This window comes from Emys orbicularis, chromosome 1, assembly GCF_028017835.1.
Source record: "Emys orbicularis isolate rEmyOrb1 chromosome 1, rEmyOrb1.hap1, whole genome shotgun sequence".
Lineage (NCBI taxonomy): Eukaryota > Metazoa > Chordata > Testudines > Emydidae > Emys > Emys orbicularis.
The window spans coordinates 136,712,965-136,724,966 of record NC_088683.1 but is presented as its reverse complement, the minus strand read 5'-3'; the positions used below and the strand labels follow the sequence as shown (position 1 = coordinate 136,724,966).

Here is a 12,002-nt window from a genome sequence, read left to right as displayed (position 1 = left end):
TTGTATCAAAGGCGATATAATTTGGACAGAATTTTGTGAAATATAAAAAGGAATCTTTTGCCAACCCCTCTCCACCTTTTTAAAAGTTGCTGTAAAAAAAAAAAAAGTTCAGCGATGTTTCCACTCCCATGTCTAGATGATGACAAACAGGTGAAGTGTCATCAATGAAATTAACTCAGACTCCAAAGACTCAAAATTTGGAGGAAATAAGCTTTGAAATTTAAAGATCAAGGATGTGCCCCTCACATTGCAGCAATATTGCTCTTTAAGACCCTGATCCTGCAATGAGATCTTTGTGGATGGACCCCCTATGCTTGCACGGATCACTACTGAAGTCAGTGGGGCTTTGCACGGGTGCAGGGGTCTTATGCATAGATCATTGCAGGACTGATGCCTAAATTGAGAACTAGCATGCTGTGACATATGACATCATAAATTCATGTACTGAAGATTGAATGTAAGACCCGGCCCTTTGAAGTGCTGAGTGCTTCCAGTGTCGTGCTGTGCCCTCTCAACTTTAGATCAGTGGATGTTGAGGGCACTCAGTACCTTCCATCACCAGGCTCATATTTGGTACATGACATTAAAAGCAAAGTGAACAAAGTGCTAGAAAAAAATACTTCTGGGAAAAATACTGCATTCTTAAAGGGATGGGTTAGATGTGTTGCCAACACTCACGATTTTATCACAAGTCTTGTGATATTTGCTGTTTTTTTCTAAAGGCCCCAGTTCCTGGAAATATGTAAGAGTCACAGTTTCTGGGTGTTTTAAAGTAAGTTTCTAGTCCTTGTGCTTGTGGAAAAAAGCTTGGCCTGACATGATTTTTGAACAAGCGTTGACAATGTTGAGGTGATGATCACAGTTTTTTGTCTGTTGTATCCTGTTACCATGACAAGATGCACTCACTTTAGTACACGGCTTACAAGAGGCAACCTTTGTGAATCGTTCTTTGGAGAGTTAACAGTATATCACGTTTTATAGGACTCATTGTAATTGGGAACAAGATACATAGAAGAGGGTTAGTTATAATATACCCTCATAAAAAATGTGTGTGTGTTCTTTATGTGTGATATTGGTAGTTATGTGAACATTATAGGGAAAGTAGCCAGAATACAGCTAACTGTAAATATTATACTATGGGTTTAAGACCTATCTGTAATAAATAGTAATTTACAGTGTAAGTTCATGGGGGTAGGGACCATGTTATATTGTGCACTTGAGCAGCGCTAGCACAATGGGGTCCTGATCCTGACTGCAGCCTCTTGGTGTTACTGAAGCATAAATAGTAGAGTTCTTTTGGTGTGTGTTCAGGGGGCTATTTGGTGAATTTCATTCATAATAATGAAAAAAACGATGGAGCTGGCTAATGCCTAGCATTGTGTTCAGGTCTCTCAAAAATCCATTTCTGTGCAAACATGTTTGTATTAGAGATAAGAAGCAAATCCATCGTGTAGGGTAAACAGATATTGTGTGAGCTTCGCCATATAGTTCTACCAGTGCACTTTGGTCCTTGCATCTTGTGCTGCTAATATTTCATGTTTCAATCCTTGAACTCTGCCTGTTATACTGAATTGCATGGTGGCTTATTGATATGAACATTTTATTGAAACCACCAAGCTCAGATCACTTGTGACCTGAAACAGATTAAAACAGAAGTCTTTACAGATGAAAGGCTTGAAGGTTTATCCTCTCTGCTACCTAGTCCCAAAGAGCTATATACTTTTTTCTGTAATTTCATGGTCCTTTTGTTGGAAACAAGTGTCATGGGACTGGGAATAATGACATGCTGTGACTGGCTGTTTCAATAAAGACAGGATTATGATGATGAGGGTTTTTTCTTTCTATCCTTGCCTGTTTGTGTGATAAATATACAAAACTCAGCCGGTAGGTCCATCTTGATATTTCAAGCTGATATTATTAACTTGTGAACAAAGAGCTAGACTAGGGCAACTGGTTTTTTTGATATTTGAAGTTTGAAAGGTGTGTTTTGTGTGGAATTACAAGAGCCATACCAACTTCATGAACAACTCACATTTTGGTCTCAGTTCAACAGACGCTTCAAATATTTTCGTAGCCTGACTCCATGCTCGGTGCCCCTTGTTTGTGAAACTTTAGACACTCTTTTATACATGTGGCTGTTTCTTGGACTTGTATTAGATTTTTCCCCAAAGAGTTTCTGCTTCCTTACAGGCACACTGCTATTAGATTATATTAGTTAAGGATAAAAAATGAATGTACAATATTTCTCCTCATACCCTAGCCCTAACCTAATGCTCCATGGCCCTGTCATAACCCCTAAGTTACACTGCTTTGGTTCCCTTTGCATTCAAGGAACCACATTGTAGCCACCATCTATCCACCTGGTAACTGGATTGGGCTGTCTTTGGACCCCATCAGTGCTACTCCATAATTGGTCTGGGGGTTTGCAGTTGGTCGAAGCTAGTAGCTTCCATCCCCCACCAGACTGTGTTCCCAGAATGTCCATAGCACTCCATCCCTGCAACTCAGATAAGGAAAGGCATGAAAGGGAAAGGGAAAATGGGAGTGGTGTGTAATTATAATTGTCTATATTTTCTTTCGTTTTTTACAGTCTTTTGTACTTACAGCATAATTCCAGTGAGTTTAAAAGCTCACTGGCATCCAACTTAGCTGCAGTTTCCTACAAGTATTATCACAGGAATCTAGCTATTATGCATGAGTGCTGTGTCTGTAACCACAGTTATGAGGTAACTCATTATCAACAAGTGTTAAGCATGTAAATTCTTAGGAGAAAAAAAGGGCTCCCATGTTTGGTTGTGCACTGTGCATGTTATCCCATGGACAGCTTCTCAGTCCCTTCTGTATCTTTCCTTTTACTGGAGAACTGGGCCTCTTCTGAGCTGCTAATACAGTGACAAATTGTGATTTTTGTAGAAGAGTATACAGTACTACAACTTTACCCATCACTTAAGGGGACTCAACTGAATCCGTATCAGAATAAGGTAAAGCCTAAGGACAGACCTTTTTTAGCCCAAGTTTAGTTTCATGTTCTAAATGCCAAAGGGGACCTTTAGCCTCATCCTTCAGAAATTTTAGTTAAATGCCCCTAAAAGAATGAATGGTACTTAGGAGGTGGAATGAGACCTTTGGGCAAATCCAAAACACTTGTCTGCGAGTTCATTTCTTTAACTTTATTTAGAAACTGTTCTTGAAGCACAGAATCCTAGAAATACAGGGGTGGAAGGGACCTCCAGGTCTAGTCCATCCCCCTGCGCTGAGGCAGGATTAAGTATTAGCTAGGCCTTCTGTGGCAGGCGTGTGTCCCTGTTTTTTAAGAACTGCCACAACCTCCCAGGGAACCAGTTCCAGTGCTTAACTATCCATATAGTTAGAAAGTTTGTCCTACTATCCAACATAAATCTCCCTTACTGCAAACTAAGCAGATTACTTTTTGCCCTACCATCTGTGGGCATGGAGAACAGTTGATCACTGTCTCCTTTATATCAACCATTTACATATTGACTATTATCCTCCTGTCCCCCCTCTTTTCTACACTAAACATGCCGAATTCTTTCAATATTTACTTATGTCATATTTTCTAAACCTTTTATCCTTTCTTTTGCTCTCCTCTGGACTCTCTCTCTGGACTGTTCATATCTATCTTAAAGTGTAGCACCCAAAACTGGAGACAGTACTCCAACTGAGGCCTCACCAGTACTGAGTAGAGCAGAACAATTACCTCCTGTGTCTTACCTACAACGCTCTTCTTAATAGAAAGAGGTTTGCCTTTTTTGCAACGCCATCACACTATTAACTTGCATTCAATTTGTGAGCCATTATAATCCCCAGATCCCCCATAAGGATTCCCAGATCCTTTTTTGCAGTACTGCTGTCTAGCCAGCATATTATATTTCTTTTTAAGGGTTAATTAAACCCAGAAAAGGCCTGTTATTCCACTGATATGCTAAGAAAGGGTATTAAAAATGCATTGCATTGCTAGGAGACACTAGGGGGCAAGGTCTCAACTGTGGCCCTGGCTTGACACAGCACAAATCAGGGGTGATGTGACAAGGTGGTGTAGATATCTTTTCAATATCTTCATCAATGATTTAGATAATGGCAGAGAGAGTACACTTATAAAGTTTGTGGATGATACCATGTTGCAAGTGCTTTGGAGGATAGGATTAAAATTTAAAATGCTCTGGACAAACTGGAGGAATGGTCTGAAGTAAACAGGATGAAATTCAATGCAGACAAATGCAAAGTACCCCACTTAGGAAGGAACAATCAGCTGCACACATACAAAATGGGAAATGACTGCCTAGAAAGAAGTACTGTGGACAGGGATCTGGGGGTCTTACTGAACCATAAGCTAAATATGAGTCAACAGTGTAACACTGCTGCAAAAACAAACAAACATCATTCTGGGATGTATTAACAGGAGTGTTGTAAGCAACACACGAGTAGCAATTCTTCTGCTCTACTCCGTGCTGATTAGACCCCAACTGTAGTATAGTTCTGGGCACCACATTTCAGGAAAGATGTGGACAAATTGGAGAAAGTCCAGAGAAGAGCAACAAAAATGATTAAAGGTCTAGAAAACATGACCAATGAAGGAAGATTGGGGAAAAAATGGATTTGTTTAGCCTGGAGAAGAGAAGACTGAGAGGGGACATGATAACCATTTTCAAGTACATAAAAGATTGTTACAAGAAGGAGGGAGAAAAATTGTTCTGCTGAACCTCTGAGGATAGGATAAGAAGCAATGGGTTTAAATTACAGCAAGGGCAGTTTAGGTTGGACATTAGGAAAAACTAGGAAGCACTAGAATAAATTGTCTAAGGAGGCTTTGGAATCTCGATAACTGGAGATTTTTAAGAGCAGGTGGACAAACACCTGTCAGGGATGGTCTACGTAATACTTAGTCCAGCCATGAGTGCAGGGGACTGGACTAGATGACCTCTCAAGGTCCCTTCTAGTCCTATGATTCTATGAAAGCTTATTTGCACTGTTAGAGTAGCTTGCAACCTGCTGGAATTTATACCACCATAATCTCCTCTTAATTCCATGTAAACAAATTAGTAAATTTAAAAATAGACACTCCTGTTTTCAAATTCCCTCATCCCTGTTCTCTTCAATATCATATATCTGCAGTACACTATACTAACATTGACCTGTCCCCAACTGGTCAGATTGCTTTATTGTTAGGTACTAGCCTACAATCTGAAGACCGCTATTGTATAAGAGGAAGGCTTGTTTCTTCATATCCTAGTTCATTTTCTCTGTCTCTAATAATGTAATCGGTATTTATGCCACATTAATCACTATTGTATCTAAAAGCCTTTTGGCAGCTATAGCACCTAAGGACTCCGACAACATTTTTGATTCATAGCAATGAACTGAGCTGAACTGAAGACTTCCTTTCCCTCTAACGGTTTGAGAACTGAGACTCAGGAGTGTAACAGTGGTGTGTGTGTGTGTGTCATGCTATCGTATATTTAGGCTTGGAAGGATTAGCTTTCTATTGGTAAAAGTTGTTAAACATTGATTTCACTGCATGCGCATGCACAAACCAACCAAAATATATTTCCATCTATGATAATTTACATTTAAAGGTAGGCAAAGTATGAAAAATGATTTGAGAACTTATTAGAGCTTGATTTAAGGATATTTACTTTCTATATTTTGACATGTGCTATTGACAATTTGTGTTTTTTTTATAAAACTTTAACTTATTGAATCTCAATATCTACTGTCATTAAATAATTGTGTGACCCCCCAATAATTTCCCCAATTATGAAAATTTAAATAAATAATTTTAAAAATGCTTAAAAAGAACATTGATAGTATCCATCAAAATTATACAAATAATAATCAAACTCTGCCAAGCCTACATATATTGTTATTCTCTCTAATATACTAAATTTATGCTATAAATAGTATATTAGAGAGATATATATGATGTATATAGTGAACATCTCATTACACCTCACCATGGTTTATAATGGACTTGCAACAGTGCCAGTGCCAGAAGGACTTCATAAGCATCAGTGGGGAAGTGAATAGATGAATTTGGTGGCTTGAAGAAGAAAAGAGAACTGGTGAATGGTACCTTAATGAGACAGACTGAGTGGGTGGGGTTGAATGGCACTTAGCTAGTGTTTGTTACTGAGTTGAGGGTTAATTGTGGGGTTGTGTGTTTGCCTGATCTATATGAAAATTATTTATATGCATATGTGAGCGAGAGAGAGAGTGTATGTGCATGTGCGCTGAGGTATGGGATTTATGAATGGGTGTGTGTGTGTGAGAGGTTGTGTAAAGGGAAGGGAAGGTTGTGTTGAGGGTTTTGTGTGTGCATGTGTGTTGTCGTGTTTGTGTGACTCGGTCCATAGACAAGTATGTGTATGCAAGGAGAAAAAATGTACTTTTCTGTCGAATGAGAGGTGAAGGTGAGGGGGTGGTATGATCATGTTAATGTAGATTTGTGGGTGAACTGGTAAATGTTCTTACTGATTTTGCAAGGCTGAAATATATATTTTTCCGTATGTGTGCGCGTGAGAGAGAAATTTAAATAAGTAGTTTTATTTAATTAATTTTTTTAATCTGGAAACTATTAATGTTGCAAATCACTTAGGGTCTGTTTTTTGTAAACTTGCAGGAGTTTTTTAATTTTATGTGACTGTTTCTCCCCTTCTTGCTTTCAAGTAAAACAAGAGGCAGATCAGGTTAATTTATATCATCTGTCTTTATGCATAGGGTCAGCATGAAGAGTCTCCAGTTTAAAAAAGGAGACAAAAAGACTGTAGAAAGCTCGTAATGAGTAAATGCTTTGTGTAGGGGAAGAGCAAACCACCAACGTTTTTTTTTCTTTCTTTTGTTTATGGAGGTGGTGGTGAGGGGATGTGTTTTTGTTTTGTTTCAAACAAGCCTTCCTTTTTAAAAACTCCTTTCCATAAAATGAAAAGTGATGGCTCCATCAAGTAACATGTTATGTCAACATGGTTGACTTTATTTTCTTCATTTTAATGAACAGTTCATTAGTTTTCATTTCAGTTAATGTAAAGGTAAAAGAGAGAAGCCCTGAAGCAGATATTTTTTAACCAGGCATCTTAATCAACTGTGCTTTTCACTCATGTTTGCATTATGTGCAGGCAAACTAAGTTGGCCTTGTTTTCACTTACTGTGCTAACAGTTACAATGAATGAGCCAAGTTCTCTTCTGGCAGTGGAGCTACATCAGAAGTTTATAAGAGAGCCTGGTCCAATGCAATATTGAAAGATGAGGCAGACCTGGGACTAATGATCAATAATAGAACATTTTTCTATGCTTTACATATACATATGTGTCTCTAAAAAACAGGCTATAACTAAATTTTGTAATCACATTTTAACAAATGAGACTGGGTATTAAGAAATAGAAAGATTGACATCACACTTTAATTATGTCTAGGCAAATGCTGAAAAGCTATTGGCCATACTTGGTAAAGTATATTAGCTGGAATTTTCCATTCATTTTCTTTTGTGCTTAGACTGACAGTAAGTTTTTTCTCTTGTGTTGTGTTCACATGTTGTACGGAAGGAAGGGAGGGGTTCAACTTACACTATTTCACAGTAACCAAGTAAAGCAAATTTTAAAAATGCAATAGTGTTGACTTTCTCTGCCTGTGTATTCAGGCCAAGATCTTCACAAGTGAGTAGTGATTTTGGGTGTCTGAATTATGAGGTGACCTTTTAAAGAGGAACCGTTTAAAGGGGTCTGTTTTTTGAGCGAGTGCTGAGTACCTACACTCTGAAAATTAGCCACCTTTAAGGTGTCTCAGATTGGGTCCACAAAAATAACTAGTCCACTTTGAAAATCTTTGTCTTAGTGCTGTAAAGTGTATGAGATGTTTTCAAAACTGCAATGGAATTTATTTGAAGGTTTCCACATTCCTGTCATTACCTGAGTGTACTCAGCCCGACGTGAACGTCCATGATAAAATGATCAACATTTTAAATGCCTGTTTTGACTATCAGACATGATATCCAGCAATTTCTTCTAGTCCAGGGGGGTGCAAAATGGTAGGTGCTTCTTTACAATAACATGGCTTGCAGCTGGCAGGCTATGCCAGACCCCCTCTCTGCTCAGGAACAGAGACTGTCCCATCTGTTTTGTGCTAAGCTACAGAAAACTTGGAGTTTGAGGCTTCCAAAAGACTTTCAGATGACCTCTCTCAGGGCTCAGTAACGCCTGCCAACCATATCATTATGTTAGTTTTACTTACTCCTCTTCACTTTATTAAGCAGAATGAGGTATAGCAGCCAGTACTTTTGCTTTTACACGGATAAGGAATACAATAATTAAGCTTTAGTTTGATTGGTGCCATAATTATAATTTGGAACATTCAGAACATATGGTTATATGAATGGCAAGATAAGAACTCCTGACTTACTAGGAGTTGAGGGTCATGGCGTATATATTTGAAAGGTAATTTTCCCTAGATTGGCAAAAAGTTTGATGTCACAAGGTATTACCATATGTAGACAAAATGGATATTTTGTCTAACTAGCAGGACTTAAACTACTTCCAAGCTAACAGGAGTTAAAGATAATACATCATTCAAATGTTAATTTCCTTTAGATTTGGAATGAAGTTTCAGGTTTGAGCTATGACCTCAGTGTCATGATAATTTGGCCATTCTTACTACTAGGCCTGTGTAAAATGTTAACAGTGAATTAGAAACCTGTGTTTTTAGTTCTTGAATTTTCTTTTAATTTCACACACAACATGTATGAAACATCAAAAGGTTTTGCTTGAAAATTAGATTTTAGTGAAACAGTTTGAGAGAGCAGAGGAGAAGAGGGCGTGTAATTCCATTCCTGTTATGTGTTCATAAAAGGTATATTCTTTCATGCTTATGTCTCTTCACTTTTTTACTCTGTTCTTCCTTATTTTGGTCTAATTTTTTTCTTGATATTCATTATAGGTTTTAGATTTCCAAACTTTTTCAAGTCTGTACTTTCAGTATCTAATGAACGTAGTTACTGAAAGTGTATGTACAGTTTCTTTAAAAACTACCCTTCAAGATATATGCCTATAACATACATTATATAAAACAGAAGAGTAATTAATAATTTTTGAGCCAATACTTTGACATTCAAATGCTTGTTCCTATGAAAATGAATTTTCACATTAAAGTGTGCAATATTTTGAAAGTTCACATGGGGGGGGGGTTGTGATAACTGACATTTCTTTAAAAAATCCAATTTATTTCTATTTTAGTTTTATTAGGGTAACACAATTAGATGTGTTTTTACACCCCTGGCTATACCATATCATTGATTGGATTCTTCAACTGGTTCATAAGAAGAAGAAGAATACACTCACCCTTCCTGAAAACAAAGTTTTGTTTAGAGTTTTGGAAAAAAGTTAAAATCCATTAACATCAACTACAATTACATGTAGCTGATGTTAAACATGTCTTTTTTCCCCCTCTTTATCTCTCTCACTTTTTTTTCTCTTTATCTCTTTCACTTAGAATTTAACTAGTATTTTAAGAGCTCAATTTCAGGTTACAGTTTCTCTCAGCAAAAGTAGTTCATGACCTTTATTATCAAGCTTAAGTTTAGCATCCATGAATAAGTTGCCAAATATGCATCATTATTATATTTTTGACAATTTGACAGAGGAAAATGTCTGTTAGAAAGATAAAGTATTAGTAGATCACCCATATATCTACAGTAGCCTTAATGAAAGGTTAAAGCATTGACAGATAAGTGGTTAAACAATTCTAGCATTGTACTTTCTGCAGTACTTTGAAGCCATTATGTTTCATTTATAGTTAACTTGCCCCATTCAGGGCATAGATAAAATGTCAGTCATACACTGTAGCCCTGAGGTCATGATTATATGAAAGCTTCTTTGACAGAGTATAAGTGATTTGGGATAAACAAGTGTAGAAAATGTTGTTTATTTTAAGGATCAGCAGTAGACTTGGACTGTATTTTCAGTAGGCTTAAGCCATCCTTACAATACTACAGTACTTTCAATTTAAAGGAACAGTTATCACATTTGTGATCCCCAAAATTTGACCTACTGTTCCTTGTCTTGTATCCATTTGCCAACTCCATATAATTAATGATAAATTTTTCAAAAGGGCTTAATAGTAATATGGAGTAAAAATGATTTTTTAGAATGTTGAAAAATACCTTGAACATTGTCCTTTTCTAAGAAGTCAAAGCTGTGATGGTTTTATTAATTCTCAGCTCATTCTTTTTCCTACTCTTTGTAGCATTTCGATCAGGAGTGATAGCAAATCAGAGAATAAAACAATGAGTGCAAGGTAAGAAAATGATTGACCTGATTCTGTTAGAGCTGTCATTAACATAGGACTTAGTAGTTCAATATTTACTGTGGTGTAATCCAGTGGGGGGAGGAAGCTTTTATGAATGACACGGTTTTAAAACTGACTTAAAACAAGGGATAGGAGCAAAACCTAAACTAAAACTAAAGCATTGGGCTCAAGGGAAGATTTTTGCAAGTGCATTCAGTTCTGTAGTAAACCAGCTGCAGAAGCGGGTTTCAAATTCCTGCACTAAAACAGAGACCCACAGATCTGCCCTCTATCCCCAAAGGTCAAAGGGCATTTATCCTGCAGGCAGAGTGGCAGCTTGTCCAATAAATACAGGACTGTTACCATGACACAAAAGGATCATTATACTGAGTAAGCTGACAAATAATTGGAACATTTCTACAAGTCTACATGAGGCAGTTGAGAAGACAAGCGTAAAGTGGGTACATATGTTCTCTTTGAAAGACAAGTGGGTTTAAGAAGTATGCCCTTAATAACTTTTCAGAGAGGTGTCACTGATAGTTTTATTGAATAGGCCTATCAAAACCTGTTGGAGAATTAATGATATTGGATCTGAATCCTACAATTGGACTCTTTTCAGGAATTTAGTGAAAAAACATTTTGGCGAATACAGGAAATAGGCAGACATTGATAAGTATAGATTTTTTTTTTTTACCACGAATTATTAATTCTAGTGATGCTTGCACTAAACAATTTTCAGGTTGGTCCATCTAAACCCTAATCTATGTGTTTTGACACAGTGAACAAAAATGTTATTTTCTTCATCTTTTTGAGCAATGTGCAATAATCAGTTTAATTCCATGATTTATGGTGACATAATAGGCTGTAAATTCAATATCCCGCCCCCCTTTAAGTTTGAAATTATATTGTAGAATCTCATCAACTGAATTAGTTAACAAATACATATGGGATAGAATCTAAAATAGGCTCTTTTGGTTTTGGTTTTGTTCAACAGAAGGAAAATATTAGGGTAAACATTGAGGAAAAACTAAGAATAGTTGAGCAGTAGAACAAGCTGCCCAGGGAGGCTGTGGAGTCCTAAAAACTGGAGATAGAAAGCAGCACAAGACACTTATTAAGCAAGGGTGGTTTATGAATATTGAAATCAGTCTTGCCCAGTTATGTTATATGGGGATAGACCAGGAGACCCACTAGAGAGTCTATCCATCCATATGTAACTATAATGTATGAATAAACAGATGACTCTAAAATTGATTTTTTTCATATTTAATTCTAATGAAATATTTACATTGGCTGATCTTTACTTAGCATTGCTCGGTTTGAATACTCCTTCTATGACTTTCGCTTAATATATTTTTTTTAATTCTTATATATTTAAAGACCAAAAGGTGAAATGTAAATACGCTCCGGAAGACTCCGCTGTCATATGTTGTTGTTCTTCTTCTTGCATTTTCTTGCCACCAATAATTCAGTGCTCTCCCTGTTGAGCATGTGTGTTTGAAAATATGATTGCTGATACAGGGAATGGAGGAGAAGGTACTTCTTCCTCTGAGTTTAAAAGGAGGAATTTCATGGTGGATCAAACTTGACAAACGAGGACCTCTGGATAAAAAGATAATTGAAATGTCGCGGTTATGTCAATCTCCCAGTGTTGGGGAAAAAAAGTAAAATTTCATGTCCCTTATAAAAGCAAACCAACAAGAACCAATTG

The 12,002-nt window shown here is 37.0% G+C and overlaps 1 protein-coding gene across 1 annotated transcript in view; it reads left to right on the top strand.

The window, feature by feature from the left end:
- The window catches only part of LOC135883765 (potassium voltage-gated channel subfamily KQT member 1-like), a 522,644-nt gene that overhangs the window by 297,398 nt on the left and 213,244 nt on the right, over window positions 1-12,002 (top strand). The window contains exon 18 of the mRNA XM_065411048.1: window positions 1,644-1,701. Coding sequence (XP_065267120.1) covers window positions 1,644-1,701 — 58 coding nt within the window. The remainder of the gene's footprint in view (window positions 1-1,643; window positions 1,702-12,002) is intronic.